The sequence below is a fragment of the Pseudophryne corroboree genome, chromosome 6 (assembly GCF_028390025.1).
Source record: "Pseudophryne corroboree isolate aPseCor3 chromosome 6, aPseCor3.hap2, whole genome shotgun sequence".
NCBI lineage: Eukaryota > Metazoa > Chordata > Amphibia > Anura > Myobatrachidae > Pseudophryne > Pseudophryne corroboree.
Genome location: NC_086449.1, coordinates 123,138,893 through 123,157,600, shown reverse-complemented (window position 1 = coordinate 123,157,600; position 18,708 = coordinate 123,138,893). Strand labels below are relative to the sequence as shown.

At 48.9% G+C, this 18,708-nt stretch overlaps 1 protein-coding gene across 6 annotated transcripts in view; it reads left to right on the top strand.

Moving 5' to 3' along the window:
- The window catches only part of PIWIL2 (piwi like RNA-mediated gene silencing 2), a 1,076,777-nt gene that overhangs the window by 189,683 nt on the left and 868,386 nt on the right, over window positions 1-18,708 (top strand). For all 6 annotated transcript variants that reach the window (XM_063931805.1, XM_063931803.1, XM_063931806.1 and 3 more), the window contains one exon: window positions 8,073-8,172. In XM_063931805.1, the coding sequence (XP_063787875.1) occupies window positions 8,073-8,172 (100 nt within the window). The remainder of the gene's footprint in view (window positions 1-8,072; window positions 8,173-18,708) is intronic.

Here is an 18,708-nt window from a genome sequence, read left to right as displayed (position 1 = left end):
CCGTGAACGGGCGGTTCTTAGGATTCGTCCCGGATTTTTACCTAATGTGGTTTCTTCGTTCCACCTTAAACAGGAGATTGTGGTTCCAGCTTTTCTCTCTCCTGATTTGTCCCCCAAAGAGCGGTCTTTGGATGTGGTACGGGCTCACCGTATCTATGTGAAGAGAACTGCTTATATTCGAAAGTCTGATTCTCTCTTTGTTTTGTTTGGATTTCACAAACGTGGCTGGCCTGCTCACAAGCAGACCCTGGCCAGGTGGATTAGAATGGTGATTGCGCATGCTTATGTGAAGGCTGGTCTGTCAGCTCCTGTTCATATTACGGCCCACTCGGTCTGTTGGACCTTCTTGGGCGGCCCAACGTGGTGCGACCCTTGACCAATTGTGCAAGGTGGCTACGTGGTCCTCCAGGAACGTGTTCTATGCCTTCGATACTGCCGCTTCCCTGGATGCTTCCTTTGGACGCCGGGTACTTGTGCCCGCTACAATGCGTCCCCTCCTATAAGGAACTGCTTTAGGACATCCCCATTGTCCAGACTTGTGGAGCCCAGTGTACCCCGCAGCAGAAAACGAGTTTTATGGTAAGAACTTACCGTTGGTAAAACTCTTTCTGCGAGGTACACTGGGCTCCACAAGGCGCCCACCCTGACGCACTTAGCTTCTTTGGGTTGATATGGCATTAGCCGTTGACACTTCTCTTGTCGTGAGAGTGTGGTGTATGTGGCTACTAACCGTTGTCGTCTCTTTTCCTGCTACTGCATTTGGCTGGTTAACTAAACTGAGCTCCTGTGCTGGGAGGCGGGGTGATATAGGAGGCAGCGCTGTGCATTCTGGGAACAGTCAAAGCTTTGAGCCTGTTGGTGCCTCGGATCAAGATCCTACTCTACACCCCATTGTCCAGACTTGTGGAGCCCAGTGTAACTCGCAGAAAGAGTTTTAACAAGGGTAAGTTCTTATCATAAAACTCGTTTTCACAATGATATTGCAGAGCTCAGGACTCGCCCGCAGTTATTGCCGAAAGTGGTATCGGTTTTTCACATTAATCAACCTATAGTGGTACCAGTCTGACACATCGGTTGCTCCAAAGTCCTTGGACGTTGTGAGGGATTTGAGAATTTTTCGTCAAGAGGACAGCTCATTACAGGAAGTCTGACTCCATTTTAGTCCTTTATGATGCTACCAAAATTGGTCGTCCTGCTTCTAAGTAGTCCATTGCTCGTTGGCTCTTGTTGACCATTCAACAAGCCTATTCTTCAGCAGCACTACCGTTGCCGAATTCTACACAGGCCCACTCCTACAAGGTCAGTGAGTTCTTCCTGGGTGGCTGCCCGGGCTATCTCGGCATTACAATTGTGTAGTGCAGCTATTTGGTCTGTTTCAAACACGTTCGTGAAGTTCTATAGGTTCGACACCTTGGCCAGAGATGACCTTCAGTTTGGTCCGGCGGTTTTACAGAGTTCTCGGCACTCTCCCACCCGCTGGGAGCTACTAATGTCACCCCAGTATCCACTAGGACGTTAGAGAAAATAGGAATTTAATACCTACTGGTAATTCCTTTTCTCGTAGTCCGTAGTGGAACACTGGGTGCCCGCCTCAGTGCTTCGAGTTCCTGCTTACCTGGTTGTAAGTATTCCTGGTTGTGTCTGCTGTTACTGTCCATGCTCCATGTTGGGTTAGCATTGCTATCCTTTATTATAGTTGGCGTTGCTTTCCTCAGAATTGTTGTTGTGTGTTGGTTCGTTACCTCACCGCTTTTTGTGTTTAAATCCTACTCTCAAGGAATGTCCGTCTCCTCGGGCACAGTTTTCCTAGACTGAGTCTGCTAGAAGGGGCATAGAGGGGAGGAGCCAGCACACACTAATGATTTCTTAAAGTGCCAGGCTCCAATGGACCCGATCTATACCCATGGTATTAATGTCACCCCAGTATCCACTACGGACTACGAGAAAGGGTATTACCGGTAGGTATTAAATTCCTATTTCTCTAACGTCCTTGAGGATGCTGGGACTCCGTAAGGACCATGGGGAATAGACGGGCTCCGCAGGAGATAGGGCACTTTAAGAAAGCTTTGGATTCTGGGTGTGCACTGGCTCCTCCCTCTATGCCCCTCCTCCAGACCTCAGTTAGGGAAACTGTGCCCAGAGGGAAATGGGTGCACTGCTGGGAACTACCCTGAGTTCTCTGCCTAGAAAGCATTTTTGTTTGGATTTTTTTTATATTTTTACAGGGAGCACTGCTGGCAACAGGCTCCCTGCATCGAAAGACTGAGGAGAGAGGGGCAGACCTTCTTAAATGATAGGCTCTGCTTCCTCGGCTACTGGACACCATTAGCTCCAGAGGGGGTGAACACAGGTTCGTTCTGGGCGTTCACTCCCAGAGCCGCGCCGCCGTTCTCCTCACAGAGCCAGAAGAAACTAAGTCAGAAGACGTCTCGGGCAGCAGAAGCCTTCAGAGCTTCACTGAGGTAACGCACAGCACTGCAGCTGTGAGTCATTGCTCCCATACACCTCACACACTCCGGTCACTGTAAGGGTGCAGGGCGCAGGGGGGGCGCCCTGGGCAGCAATATAACACCTCTCTTATGGCAAAAGACAATATACATGTACAGGTGTGGGCATTGTACATGTATATAAAAGAGCCCCCGCCATTTTTTAATAACTTTGAGCGGGACAGAAGCCCGCCGCCGAGGGGGCGGGGCTTCTCCCTCAGCACTCACCAGCGCCATTTTCTCTCCACAGCACCGCTGAGAGGAAGCTCCCCGGACTCTCCCCTGCTTTACACACGAAAGGGGGTTTGAAGGAGAGGGGGGGGGCACATAATTGGTGTTTTATTACCACTCAGCGCTTCTGGAAAGGGGCATTCTGTGTTTTTTTCCAGGGGTATAGCGCTGGGGTGTGTGCTGACATACTCTCTCTCTGTCTCTCCAAAGGGCCTTAAAGGGGATACTGTCTTCAGAAAAGAGTTTCCCTGTGTGTGTGAAGTGTGTCGGTACGCGTGTGTCGACATGTGTGACGAGGAAGGCTCGCTTAATGTGGAGGGGGAGTGCTTGAATGTCATGTCGCCGTCGGCTAGGCCGACACCGGAATGGGTGGATATGCTGAAAGTCTTAAATGCAAATGTCAATCTATTGCATAAAAGGTTAGACAAGGCTGAAGCTAGGGATCAGTCAGGTAGCCAGACCATGCCTGTCCCTGTGGCGCCAGGACCTTCAGGGTCTCAGAAGCGCACCATATCCCAGATCGATGACACAGATACCGACACGGATACTGACTCTAGTGTCGACTATGAAGATGCAAAATTACAGCCGAGGGTGGCAAAAGGTATTCGGTACATGATTATTGCCATTAAAGAGGTTTTGCATATTACTGAGGAACCCCCTGTCCCTGACACGAGGGTACACATGTATAAAAGGAAAAAGCCTGAGGTCACCTTTCCGTCCTCATTTGAGCTGAGCGAATTGTGTGAAAAGGCTTGGGAATCTCCAGATAGGAGACCACAAGTTCCCAAAAGGATTCTTATGGCGTATCCTTTTCCACAAACGGATAGGATACGATGGGAATCTTCGCCTAAAGTAGGCAAGGCGCTGACACGCTTATCCAAAAAGGTGGCACTGCCTTCTCAGGATACGGCTTCCCTCAAGGATCCTGCTGATCGCAGGCAGGAAATTACCATGAAGCACATTTACACTCATTCAGGTACTATTGTTAAACCGGCTAAGGCGTCGGCCTGGGTTTGTAGTGCTGTTGTGGCATGGGCTGATTCCTTATCTACGGAGATTGACACCTTAGATAGGGATGCCATTTTAATGACCATAGAGCATATTAGAGATGCTGCCTTGTATATGAGAGATGCTCAAAGAGACATTTGTTTATTAAGCTCCAGAATAAACGCTATGTCTATTTCTGCTAGGCGGCTCTTGTGGACCCGACAGTGGACGGGAGACGCCGATTCAAAGCGGCATATGGAGTCCTTGCCTTACAAAGGGGAGGAGTTGTTTGAAGACTGCCTCTCGGACCTTGTCTCTACTGCTACGGCTGGTAAGTCGAATTTCTTACCTTATGTCCCCCCGCAGCATACAAAAAAGGCACCTCATTATCAAATGCAGTCCTTTCGTTCCAATAAGAGCAAGAAGGTACGGGGATCGTCCTTTGTTGCCAGAGGAAAAGGCAAGGGAACAAAGCTGCACACAGCTAGTTCCCAGGAGCAGAAGTACTCCCCTGCATCTGCAAAGTCCACCGCATGAGGCTGGGGCTTCCCGGGGGGAGGCAGATCTAGTGGGGGCTCGTCTTCGGTTTTTCAGCCACGTCTGGGTTCACTCGCAGGTGGATCCCTGGGCATTAGAGATTGTTTCTCAGGGATACAGGCTGGAATTCGAAGACTTGCCTCCTCGCCGGGTTTTTCAAATCGGCTCTACCGGCTTCCCCGTCAGAGAGGGAGCTAGTGTTGGCAGCAATCCAAAAATTGTATATTCAACAGGTGATTGTCACAGTTCCTCATCTCCAGCAAGGAGAGGGATATTACTCAACCCTGTTTGTGGTCCCGAAACCAGACGGTTCGGTCAGACCCATTTTAAACCTAAAATCCCTGAACCCGTACTTGAAGAGGTTCAAGTTCAAAATGGAATCACTCAGGGCGGTCATCGCCAGCCTGGAGGGGGGGGGGATTGGATGGTGTCCCTGGACATAAAGGATGCTTACCTTCATGTTCCGATATTCCCCCCTCACCAGGCGTTCCTGAGATTTGCAGTGCAGGACTGCCGCTACCAATTTCAGACGTTGCCGTTTGGGCTTTCCACGGCCCCGAGAATTTTCACCAAGGTAATGGCGGAAATGATGGTGCTCCTGCGCAGGCAGGGTGTCTCAATTATCCCATACTTGGAAGATCTCCTCATAAAGGCGAGATCTCTGGAGAAGTTGCTGGACAGCGTGTCTCTGTCCATGAAGACATTGCAGTTACACGGCTGGATTCTCAATATACCGAAGTCCCAGCTAGTCCCTACAACGCGTCTGACCTTTTTGGGCCTGATTCTAGACACAGACCAGAAAGAGGTTTTTCTTCCTATCGAAAAGGTTCAGGAGCTCATAGCCCTGGTCAGGAACCTATTAAAGCCAAAAAAGGTTTCAGTGCATCATTGCACACGGGTTCTGGGGAAGATGGTGGCTTCATACGAGGCCATCCCCTTCGGCAGGTTCCATGCGAGGACTTTTTAATGGAACCTCTTGGACAAGTGGTCCGGGTCCCATTTACAAATGCATCAAAGGATCACCCTGTCTCCCAGGACCAGGGTATCTCTCCTGTGGTGGCTGCACAGCGCTCACCTACTAGAGGGTCGCAGGTTTGGCATTCAGGACTGGGTCCTGGTGACCACGGACGCAAGCCTCCGAGGCTGGGGAGCAGTCACACTGGGAAGAAATTTCCAAGGTCTCTGGTCAAATCTAGAGACTTGTCTCCACATCAACGTCCTGGAGTTGAGGGCCATATACAACGCCCTGCGTCAAGCGGAGGAATTGCTTCGGGGAAAACCGGTTCTGATTCAGTCAGACAATGTCACGGCAGTGGCTCATATAAACCGCCAAGGCGGAACAAGGAGCAGAGTGGCCATGGCAGAAGCGACCAGGATTCTACGCTGGGCGGAAGGCCATGTAAGCGCACTATCAGCAGTGTTCATCCCGGGGGTGGACAACTGGGAGGCGGACTTCCTCAGCAGGCACGACCTGCATCCGGGAGAGTGGGGACTTCATCAAGAAGTCTTCGCACAGGTCACGGGTCGGTGGGGACTGCCTCAAATAGACATGATGGCATCCCATCTCAACAAAAAGCTAAAGCGGTATTGCGCCAGGTCAGGGGACCCTCAGGCTGTAGCGGTAGACGCTCTGGTGACACCTTGGGTGTTCAGATCGGTCTATGTGTTTCCTCCTCTTCCTCTCATACCCAAGGTGTTGAGAATAATAAGAATAAGCAGGGTCAGAACAATCCTCATTGTTCCAGATTGGCCACGGAGGACTTGGTGTCCGGAGCTGCAAGAGTTGCTCACAGAAGATCCGTGGCCTCTTCCTCTAAGGCAGGACCTGCTGCAGCAGGGGCCCTGTCTGTTCCAAGACTTACTGTGGCTACGTTTGACGGCATGGCAGTTGAACGCCGGATCCTAGCGGAAAAAGGGATTCCGGAGGAGGTCATTCCTACCCTGATCAAGGCTAGGAAAGACGTGACGTTGAAACATTATCACCGTATATGGCGAAAATATGTTTCTTGGTGTGAGGCCAGAGCTGCTCCTACGGAGGAGTTCCATTTGGGCCGTCTCCTTCACTTCCTTCAAACAGGAGTGAATTTGGGCCTAAAATTAGGGTCCACAAAGGTCCAAATTTCGGCCTTATCCATTTTCTTTCAAAGAGAATTGGCCTCTCTTCCTGAAGTACAGACTTTTGTGAAGGGAGTGCTGCATATTCAGCCTCCCTTTGTACCTCCGGTGGCGCCTTGGGATCTTAACGTGGTGTTAAGTTTCCTCAAGTCACCTTGGTTTGAACCACTCAAAACAGTGGAGTTGAAATACCTCACGTGGAAAGTGGTCATGTTGTTGGCATTAGCTTCGGCAAGGCGTGTTTCAGAATTGGTGGCTTTATCACATAAAAGCCCATACTTGTTTTTTCACGTGGATAGGGCAGAGTTGAGGACTCGTCCTCAATTTCTGCCAAAAGTGGTCTCATCTTTTCATGTGAACCAACCTATTGTCGTGCCTGTAGCTACACGGGACTTGGAGGACTCCGAGTCCCTGGATGTGGTCAGGGCTTTGAAGATTTATGTGACCAGAACGGCTAGGATCTGGAAGACTAAGCTCTGTTTGTTCTGTATGCGGCCAACAAGGTTGGCGCTCCTGCTTCAAAGCAGACTATTGCTCGCTGGATCTGTAACACGATTCAGCAGGCGCATTCTACAGCAGGATTACCATTGCCTAAATCGGTTAAGGCCCATTCCACTAGGAAGGTGGGCTCTTCTTGGGCGGCTGCCCGAGGGGTCTCGGCATTACAGTTGTGCCGAGCAGCTACTTGGTCAGGGTCAAACACCTTTGTAAAGTTATATAAGTTTGATACCCTGGCTGAGGAGGACCTCCTGTTTGCTCAATCGGTGCTGCAGAGTCATCCGCACTCTCCCGCCTGTTTGGGAGCTTTGGTATAATCCCCATGGTCCTTACGGAGTCCCAGCATCCTCAAGGACGTTAGAGAAAATAAGATTTTACTTACCGGTAAATCTATTTCTCGTAGTCCGTAGAGGATGCTGGGCGCCCGTCCCATGTGCGGACTTCTTCTGCAAGACTTGTTTATAGTTATTGCTTACATAAGGGTTATGTTATAGTTTATCGGTTGACCCGAGGCTATGTTGTTGTTCATACTGTTAACTGGGTGGTTTATCACAAGTTATACGGTGTGATTGGTGTGGCTGGTATGGATCTCGCCCTTAGGTTTATAAAAATCCTTCCTCGTACTGTCCATCTCCTCTGGGCACAGTTTCCCTAACTGAGGTCTGGAGGAGGGGCATAGAGGGAGGAGCCAGTGCAAACCCAGAATCCAAAGCTTTCTTAAAGTGCCCTATCTCCTGCGGAGCCCGTCTATTCCCCATGGTCCTTGCGGAGTCCCAGCATCCTCTACGGACTACGAGAAAAAGATTTACCGGTAAGTAAAATCTTATTTTTATTTCACGCGCTGAAAATCCTGCAACCATTTTTTTAAATTTTTTTATTTTATTTTATACACTAGTTATCAGGAGCGTGCATTCTCATTGTAATCCAAAACAGTGCGCAAGATGAGCAGGGTTTTTTTTACCTCGATAAATCTCTCTCTCAATACTTTTCTCCCTTTTATCACACATTTACTAACACTTTTTTTTTAAATATCTGTTTTTTAATTGTTAGTAAATGTTCGATTTACAGTTACCCCTGAAACAAAACATCGATGTTGATGATGGACAGTGGCAAGTTTAGAATATACTTCAGCTATCTAGTCATAAAGCAAGTACATAATCTAGTTCATTACATTTGATACTTATTTTCCATTCTTTAACAAGTTAATTTTCTCTTTAGAAATCTCAAGACCCCAGTAATGGGATGCCTTCCCTGTTCCGTGGGTTGAGCCTTGAAACACATGCGTATATGAGCCCTGGACGAGGACAGGCAGTTTTTGGTAAGTCCTGTGTTAGCAGAGGTAGAAAGAGATGTATCGCACACTTACAGTACAGTGTGTAAAAGTCTGGAGACATTTCGAAATCTGCAAAATCTTTTAAATGCCTGTATGTAAAAATATAGGGATTCAGTCACAATGTTGACTCTGGAATGTCGACATGTTCAGTGTCGACATCTGAAATGTTGATATTCTCATACCTCTCCTATCTTATCTATCTATCTATCTATCTATCTATCTATCTATCTATCTATCTATCTATCTATCTATCTATCTATCTATCTATCTATCTCCATTATATATAATATACTCCTCTTCATCTATTTTATGCACTCTGCAGAATCCAGTGTGGTTATTCACTATTTCACAGTGTATGTTGGAACTGGCTAATTAATGAATAGCCTCCCGGCCTCTTCTCCCTTTGCTGCAGGTGGGGGTCATTCTGTAAACCATCAGTTTATTTTGGTGTAACCACAGCCAACTCACACAGATCTTGAGTGGATCTCAGTGCAGCAGATGTTGGGAACCTTTGACTAAATGGTCATTTTATGGTAACACACGTTAGAACCGACATACAGATGGAGCATCCGTTATCTTTGCTTGCTGAGGCGTTAGTCGTGATCAGGACTACGCAGCATGCCTAGGCGCAACTAGGCTTGCCTAGTCATAGGGAGGCGCTCAGGCGCTTGGCGTTACCTCTGAGTGTAATACCTGCAATCATCCACCAGATGTCGCTTTTTAAATTCACCATAGCGCATGCGTGTGGTCTCCATTAAAATACAATACTGAACTACAGTGTAAGAAGTACTTTACTGGTGCATCTCATTACGCTACAATATGCTACAGTATGTCACAGTATATCACAGTATTTCTCGGACGTCCTAGTGGATGCTGGGAACTCCGTAAGGACCATGGGGAATAGCGGGCTCCGAAGGAGGCTGGGCACTCTAGAAAGATTTATGACTACCTGGTGTGCACTGGCTCCTCCCACTATGACCCTCCTCCAAGCCTCAGTTAGATCTTGTGCCCGGCCGAGGTTGGATGCACACTAGGGGCTCTCCTGAGCCCTTAGAAAGAAAGTATAGATTTAGGTTTTTTATTTTCAGTGAGACCTGCTGGCAACAGGCTCACTGCAGCGAGGGACTAAGGGGAGAAGAAGCGAACTCGCCTGCTTGCAGCCGGATTGGGCTTCTTAGGCTACTGGACACCATTAGCTCCAGAGGGATCGACCGCAGGCCCAGTCCTTGGTGTTCGGTCCCGGAGCCGCGCCGCCGTCCCCCTTACAGAGCCAGAAGCAAGAAGAGGTCCGGAAAAACGGCGGCAGAAGACATCAGTCTTCACCAAGGTAGCGCACAGCACTGCAGCTGTGCGCCATTGCTCCTCATACACACTTCACACTCCGGTCACTGAGGGTGCAGGGCGCTTGGGGTGGGCGCCCTGAGCAGCAATAAAAACACCTTGGCTGGCAAAAATACCACAATATATAGCCCCAGAGGCTATATATGTGGTAAATACCCCTGCCAGAATCCAGAAAAAAGCGGGAGAATAGGCCGCGGAAAAGGGGCGGAGCTATCTCCCTCAGACACACTGGCGCCATTTTCTCTTCACAGTGCAGCTGGAAGAAAGCTCCCCAGGCTCTCCCTTGTAGTTTTCAGGCTCAAAGGGTTAAAAAGAGAGGGGGGCACTAAATTTAGGCGCAATATTGTATATACAAGCAGCTATGGGGGAAAATTCACTCAGTTATAGTGTTAATCCCCTCATTATATAGCGCTCTGGTGTGTGCTGGCATACTCTTTCTCTGTCTCCCCAAAGGGCTTTGTGGGTCCTGTCCTCAGTCAGAGCATTCCCTGTGTGTGTGCGGTGTGTCGGTACAGCTGTGTCGACATGTTTGAGGAGGAGGCTTATATAGTGACGGAGCAGATGCCGATAAATGTGATGTCGCCCCCTGTGGGGCCGACACCAGAGTGGATGGTTAGGTAAAAGGTATTAACCGACAGTGTCAACTACTTACATAAAAGGGTGGATGACGTAACAGCTGTGGGACAGCCGGCTTCTCAGCCCGTGCCTGCCCAGGCGTCTCAAAGGCCATCAGGGGCTCAAAAACGCCCGCTCATTCAGATGGCAGACACAGATGTCGACAAGGAGTCTGACTCCAGTGTCGACAAGGTTGAGACATATACACAATCCACTAGGAACATCCGTGACTTGATCCCGGCAATAAAAAAAATGTGTTACACATTTCTGACATTAACCTCTAAAATTGGGTTTTTATGTTTGGGGAGAAAAAGCAGGCAGTGTTTTGTTCCCCCATCAGATGAATGAATGAAGTATGTGAAAAGCGTGGGTTCCCCCTGATAAGAAACTGGTAATTTCTAAAAAGTTACTGATGGCGTACCTTTTCCCGCCAGAGGATAAGTTACGCTGGGAGATATCCCCTAGGGTGGATAAGGCGCTCACACGGTTGTCAAAATAGGTGGCACTGCCGTTTTAGGAACGGCCACTTTGAAGGTACCTGTTGATAAAAAGCAGGAGGCTATCCTGAAGTCTGTATTTACACACTCAGGTACTAGACTGAAACCTGCAGAGCGTGCTGCTGCAGCGTGGTCGGTGACCCTGTCAAACATACTAGTTTGCTAACATGAGAACATATTAAAGACGTCGTCTTATATATGAGGGATGCACAGAGGGATATTTTGCCGGCTGGCATCCAAAATGAATGTAATGTCCATTCTGTCAGGAGGGTATTAGAGACCTGTCACTGGACAGGTGATGCTGACCTTAAAAGGCGCATAGAGATTCTGCCTTATAAGGGTGAGGAATTATTTGGGGATGGTCTCTGGGACCTCGTATCCGCAGCAACAGCTGGGAAGAAATATTTTTACCTCAGTTTTCCTCACAGACTAAGAAAGCACTGTATTATCAGGTACAGTCCTTTCGGCTTCAGAAAAGCAAGCGGGTCAAAGGCGCTTCCTTTCTGTACAAAGACAAGGGAAGAGGGAAAAAGCTGCACCAGTCAGCCTGTTCCCAGAATCATAATTCTTCTCTCGCTTCCTCTGAGTCCACAGCATGACGCGGGGGCTCCACAGGTGTAGCCAGGTACGGTGGGGGGCCGTCTCAAAAATTTCAGAGATCAGTGGGCTCGCTCACAGGTGGATCCCTGTTTCATTCAAGTAGTATTTCAGGGGTACAAGCTGGAATTCGAGATGTCTTCCCCCCGCCGTTTCCTCAAATATGCCTTGCCGACAACTCCCTCAGGCAGGGAGGCTGTGCTAGAGGCAATTAATAAGCTGTATTCCCAGCAGGTAATACTTAAGGTGCCCCTACTTCAACAAGGACGGGGTTACTATTCCACACGGTTTGGGGTACCGAAACCGCATGGTTCGGTGTGACCCTTCTTTATATTTAAAATCCTTGAACACATGCAATTCAAGTTCAAGATGGAATCGCTCAGGGCGGTTATTGCAAGCCTGGACGAGGGGGATTACATGGTATCCCGGGACATCAAGGATGCTTACCTGCATGTCCCTATTTACTATCCTCGTCAGGAGTACCTCAGATTTGTGGTACAGGATCACCATTACCAAGTCCAGACTCTGCCGTTTGGACTGTACATGGCACCGAGGGTGTTACCAAGGTAATGGCCGGAATGATGATACTCCTTCGAAAAAGGGGAGTTTTAATTATCCCGTACTTGGACAATCTCCTTATAAGGGCGAGGTCCAAGGAGCAGTTGCTAGTCGGGGTAGCACTATTTTGGAAAGTGCTACAACAGCACGGTTGGATTCTAAACAGTCCAGAGTCACAGCTGGTTCCTACGACACGTCTACTGTTCCTGGGGATGGTTCTGGACACAGACCAGAAATAAGTGTTTCTCCCGGAGGAGAAAGCCAAGGAGCTGTCATCTCTAGTCAGAGACCTCCTGAAGCCAAAACAGTTATCGGTGCATCATTGCACGCGAGTCCTGGGAAAAATGATAGCTTCCTACGAAGCAATCCCATTCGGCAGGTTCCATGCAAGAACTTTTCAGGGGGACCTGTTAGACAAGTGGTCCGGGTCGCATCTTCAGATGCATTAGGCTGATAACCCTGTCTCCAAGGACCAGGGTATCTCTACTGTAGTGGCTGCAGAGTGCCCATCTTCAAGAGGGCCGCAGGTTCGACATACAGGACTAGGTCCTAGTGACCATGGATGCCAGCCTTTGAGGCTGGGGGGCAGTCACACAGGGAAGAAACTTCCAGGGACTTTGGTCAAGTCAGGTGACTTCCCTACATAAATATTCTGGAACAGAGGGCCATTTACAATGCCCTGAGTCAGGCAAGGCCTCTGCTTCAAAACCAGCCGGTCCTGATCCAATCAGGCAACATCACGGCAGTCGCCCATGTAAACCAACAGGGCGGCACAAGAAGCAGGATGGCGATGGCAGAAGCCACAAGGATTCTCCGATGGGCGGAAAATCATGTGTTAGCACTGTCAGCAGTGTTCATTCCCGGAGTGGACAACTGGGAAGCAGATCTTCTCAGCAGACACGACTTCCACCCGAGAGTGTGGGGACTTCATCCAGAAGTCTTCCAAAGGATTGTACACCATTGGGAAAGGCCACAGGTGGACATGAAGGCGTCCCGCCTCAACAAAAAGCTATAAAAGATATTGCGCCAGGTCAAGGGACCTTCAGGCGATAGCTGTGGACGCTCTGGTAACACCGTGGGTGTACTAGTCGTTTTATGTGTTCCCCCCTCTGCCTCTCATACCAAAGGTACTGAGAATAATAAGAAGGCGAGGAGTAAGAACGATACTCGTGGTTCCGGATTGGCCAAGAAGAGCCTGGTACCCAGAACTTCAAGAAAATATATCAGAGGACCCATGGCCTCTGCCGCTCAGACAGGACCTGCTGCAGCAGGGGCCCTGTCTGTTCCAAGACTTACCGCGGCTACGTTTTGATAGCATGGCGGTTGAACGCCGGATCCTAAAGGAAAAGGGCATTCCGGAGGACGTCATTCCTACGCTGATTCAAGCCAGGAAAGATGTAACTGCAAAACATTATCACCGCATATTGGCGGAAATATGTTGCTTGGTGTGAGGCCAAAAAAGGCCCCAACAGAGGAATTTCAACTAGGTCGATTTCTGCATTTCCTACAAGCAGGAGTATCTATGGGCCTAAAATTAGGCTCCATTAAGATACAGATCTCGGCTCTGTCGATTTTCTTCCAGAAAGCATTAGCTTCAGTACCTGAAGTTCAGACATTGTAAAAGGAGTGCTGCATATTCAGCCCCCGGTTGTGCCTCCAGTGGCACCTTGGGATCTCAACGTGGTGTTGAGTTTCTTAAAATCACATTGGTTTGAACCACTAAAAACCGTGGATCTAAAATATCTCACGTTGAAAGTGGTCATGTTATTGGCCTTGGTTTCGGCCAGGCGTGTATCAGAATTGGCGGCTTTGTCATATAAAAGTCCTTATCTGATTTTCCATATGGATAGGGCAGAATTGAGGACTCGTCCCCAGTTTCTCCCTAAGGTGGTATCAGCTTTTCACTTGAACCAACCTATTGTGGTGCCTGCGGCTACTAGGGACTTGGAGGATTCCAAGTTACTGGACGTAGTCAGGGCCTTGAAAAATTATGTTTCCAGGACGGCTAGAGTCAGGAAAATTGACTCGCTATTTATCCTGTATGCACCCAACAGGCTGGGTGCTCCTGCTTCTAAGCAGACTATCGCTCGCTGGATCTGTGACACGATTCAGCAGGCGCATTCTGCGGCTGGACTGCCGCATCTTAAATCGGTGAAAGCCCATTCCACAGGGAAGGTGGGCTCATCTTGGGCGGCTGCCCGAGGGGTCTCGGCTTTACAACTTTGCCGAGCTGTTACTTGGTCAGGGGCAAACACGTTTGCAAAATTCTACAAAATTGATACCCTGGCTGAGGAGGACCTGGAGTTCTCTCATTCGGTGCTGCAGAGTCACCCGCACTCTCCCGCCCGTTTGGGAGCTTTGGTATAATCCCCATGGTCCTTACGGAGTTCCCAGCATCCACTAGGACGTCAGAGAAAATAAGATTTTACTCACCGGTAAATCTTTTTCTCGTAGTCCGTAGTGGATGCTGGGCGCCCATCCCAAGTGCGGATTGTCTGCAATACTTGTATATAGTTATTGCCTAACTAAAGGGTTATTGTTGAGCCATCTGTTGAGAGGCTCAGTTATATTCATACTGTTAACTGGGTATAGTATCACGAGTTATACGGTGTGATTGGTGTGGCTGGTATGAGTCTTACCCGGGATTCAAAATCCTTCCTTATTATGTCAGCTCGTCCGGGCACAGTGTCCTAACTGAGGCTTGGAGGAGGGTCATAGTGGGAGGAGCCAGTGCACACCAGGTAGTCATAAATCTTTCTAGAGTGCCCAGCCTCCTTCGGAGCCCGCTATTCCCCATGGTCCTTACGGAGTTCCCAGCATCCACTACGGACTACGAGAAATAGATTTACCGGTGAGTAAAATCTTATTATTTACAGTATGTACAGTACAGACACAAATAGTACAGTATATACAGATGTGAACGAACGTGATAAAGCCACAGTATAGTCCATTGACGTTAGGAACATGTGAGCTTCCAAGTCCCGCAGACAAATCAACGTGTTACATGTATGGTCTATTGATGTTAGGGTTATGTGAGTGTACAAATCCCGTAGTATTAAATATAATGGGGAGATATAAAAGCTCCTCCCTAAGTTCCTGGATGCCAAATCACTGTGCTTAGTATCTCTGTACAGTATTTTCTATTTGAGTAGTAAAAATGGCTACAGCGGCAAGTGTTATTTCTCTAACGTCCTAAGTGGATGCTGGGAACTCCGTAAGGACCATGGGGAATAGCAGCTCCGCAGGAGACTGGGCACAACTAAAGAAAGCTTTAGGACTATCTGGTGTGCACTGGCTCCTCCCTCTATGACCCTCCTCCAGACCTCAGTTAGAATTTTGTGCCCGGCCGAGCTGGATGCACACTAGGGGCTCTCCTGAGCTCCTAGAAAGAAAGTAATATTTAGGTTTTTTATTTTCAGTGAGATCTGCTGGCAACAGACTCACTGCTACGGGGGACCTAGGGGAGAGCAGCGAACCTACCTGCTTGCAGCTAGCTTGGGCTTCTAGGCTACTGGACACCATTAGCTCCAGAGGGATCGAACACAGGCCCAGCCTCGGTCGTCTGGTCCCGGAGCCGCGCCGCCGTCCCCCTAGCAGAGCCAGAAGCAAGAAAATATGTGAGTCCAAGAAATTTCCTGCGGTGGAGTTTCAACTGGGACGGTTTTTCCTCTTCCTACAAGCCGGTGTGGATATGGGCCTGAAGTTGGGATCTGTGAAGGTCCAGATTTTGGCTCTATCCATTTTCTTCCAGAAACAATTGGCTGCCCTCCCTGAGGTTCAGACCTTTTTGAAGGGAGTTACTTAATAATAATACACTATGCTAATTGTGCTTTAAGCCCCTTCAATGGGAATAACTGCATGCTGAATCAATAATTGCTTTACTAACTAATTGCTACTATGCATCTGGACATTTTATTTATTTATTTTGTGAATACTGACTTATTGGATACAGTGCATGCCTAGATTAACAGTGCATTATTAACGCAGATGAAAGCGGACTGAAACAATGTATCATCTGTAGTGGAAGTCTCATTAGGATTGACTTTTCAGCTTTTATTAAGTATTATGTGCAAATAAGCTGTATTGTTATTTTCTGTGACACTTGAAGTGTTTTTAGGTAATTTATCAATTTTATGGTTACTTATTAGTTATTTTATATTTGTGATACTGGCCGGTAGTCTCATCTTGTTTTTTTTTTTGGTGGGGTGGGGGGGTTGGATTGGGATCATACCTTCGACATCAGCTGCTATCACTTTTGTGAGTGACAGCGCCAGTGTCACAACTGAGGGCTGGTGTCGGTAACTGGAAGCCTCAGTTGTAGGGGCTAAAGGGTACCGGAATTTAGGAGGTGAGAGAGGACTCCTAGACATGCGCTGAGACAGTAGTACCAGATGCCCGAAGGCGTGACCACGACAACAGAAGATGCCTTTGAAGGGTTTTTATTAAATAATAAAAGTCAATAATGTGCAACCAAACAATAACTGTCACAAATAAGCACACAACTGGTTAAGACCAGTAATCTGGAGTATGAGTGGGTGATGCTGAGAATGAAGCTGGTGTTCGCAGGTAAACTGTGAATGAAGCTAGGGTTCGCAGGTAAATTGTGAATGAAGCTGGGGTTCGCAGGATTTGTACTCCACAATAATGATGAGTACCGGCAGGAAGGTACACATAGGACTGCTGGAGAATGGCTGCTGGGAAGCCGGAGTCCTACCCTCTGCTAGTGCTGGGTGCGGGAACAAGAGAGGCTGGTTGCACCGCAGGGAGAGTACAGGAGAGCTGGAACTGCACTGCAGAGGGAAACCACGAGGGAGTCAGGCTATGCTACTGGAAAAGTCCACAGCAGAGTCCGCAGTAAACTGCACACTGGAATCGCTGGAGAGACAATTGAAGCACTGACAACCTTCTGGGTGCTGGGATAGGATATATTCATACCTGCTGGATAGCAGGGATTGGCTGACAATTATGCCCTGGCTCCAGCAGCACTGTGGATAGGTGAGAATGGTGACATGTGATCCAAGTCCAAAATTGCGCCCATAGACGGACATAGAAGGGGAAAGAAGCAATCTGAAACCATGTGTCAAACAACAATGGTGGCGGAGGCCGCAGCAGCAGAAACTCCACGCGCCCAGACTTGCACAGCGGCCACAGGAATAGAAGCGGCGGCCGGAGCACACAGAGGACGCACATCCAGCAGAGGACCACGGGCGCGGCAGTGACAGCCGCGACGGGGCCAAGAGCGCCGCACCACCGCAAGCGCACACACCGAGGAGGCCGCTAAAACCAGTGCTGCGGGCAATAACTAATAACAAAGCTATAGCCCGGCCCTGGCTCGCTGAGCCAATCTCAGGAGGCACCTAACAGGTAGGAACCGACGTCTAGTTACCCGGGTCGTGACAGCCAGGTGCAATTTTGTATTTTAGTTTCTATGTTATAAAATTTTTTTTTTTTTAAACGGTATCACAGTATGGGCACTTTTTCTCCTTGCTTGGAGACTATATTTTGGTTTTAAGGTTGACTGCTCATTGTCCAGAAGGAGGTGAAGATAAGCAGAAAAGAACTTACTATGTCTGATGATCAAGGGGCCTTAGAGTTTTATTACTTCTTTTACGTCCTAGAGGATGCTGGGGTCCACATTAGTACCATGGGGTATAGACGGGTCCACCAGGAGCCATGGGCACTTTTTAAGTGTTTAACAGTGTGGGCTGGCTCCTCCCTTTATACCCCTCCTACTAGACTTGGTTTAGAAAATGTGCACAGTGGAGCTGATCACAGCTAGGGGAGCTAGTAGAGCTTTTCTCGTTTTATTATTTTTTAAAGAGATGTTAGGCAACAGCCTCACTGCTTTGTAGGACTTAGGGGGGGGAGTAGTGTCCAACCCTTGAGGTTAATGGGCACTATCTCCGCTGACAGGACACTGAGCTCCTGAGGGTGATGATCGCAAGCCCCAGCGGCGACCGCTCGCTACCACAGCATGCCGCCACCCCCTAACAGAGCCAGAAGATCGTAGTGGTGAGTAGGACACCAGTGACCCGACAAGTGGGGAGCCGGTGAGAATGGCGGCATCAGGGTAGGAGCGCAGCGCTGACATTGCGCTCCGGAGGGCTCAGAGGCAGACAGTGCGGCACTGTGAGGGGCGCCCTGGGCCAGCGCTATACCCTACAAAGTTGTCTCTAGCTTTCAGGGACTCTATCTACTGCCAGCGTTTATTTCCTCAGGCCAGTATAAAGATTTAAAAGTGCGGGAACATGCGCCATTACAAGGCGGCTGAGATTCTCCTCAGAGCGGATTCAGCACTCTTCAACGTCATTTTCTCCCTGCAGAACAAAAACAGACACGCGGATAAGGAGCTCTGACCCTCCACATCACTCCAGCTATCCTGTACGGTACCAGGAGGTGTAGAAGGGCGGAGAGTGTTTTATTTACAACATTATCTGAGTAATCTATTAAGGTTTCTGCTGCTGGGTACACTGGGCTCCACAGGGAATGAATTGGGGTGTAGAGTAGGATCTTGATCCGAGGTACCAACAGTCTCAAAGCTTTGATCTTCTACCCAAGATGCATAGCGCCGCCTCCTCTATAACCCCGCCTCCGTGCACAGGAGCTCAATTTTGTAGTTGGTGCAATGCAGTAAGCAGGCACTTAACAGGGGGGCTGCTCCAGCAGCCCTAAAAGAAGCTTTTAAAGAAAATTGAAGACTTCAAGGGCTGCAGCAGAAACACTGACCGTGTTAGATGTCAGTGAGACATCTCCTGCTGCAGCTCCATCACCTCCCCCAGCGGCGCTGTACACTCCCGCGCCCTGGTTGCCGGGTACCTACAGCAGAGGGTACAGTTTTCTTCTTATGTTAGTCACACACACGGCCGATGTTCTCACGGATCGCGTGGCCGCACTACAGGGAGAAGGTAAGGGG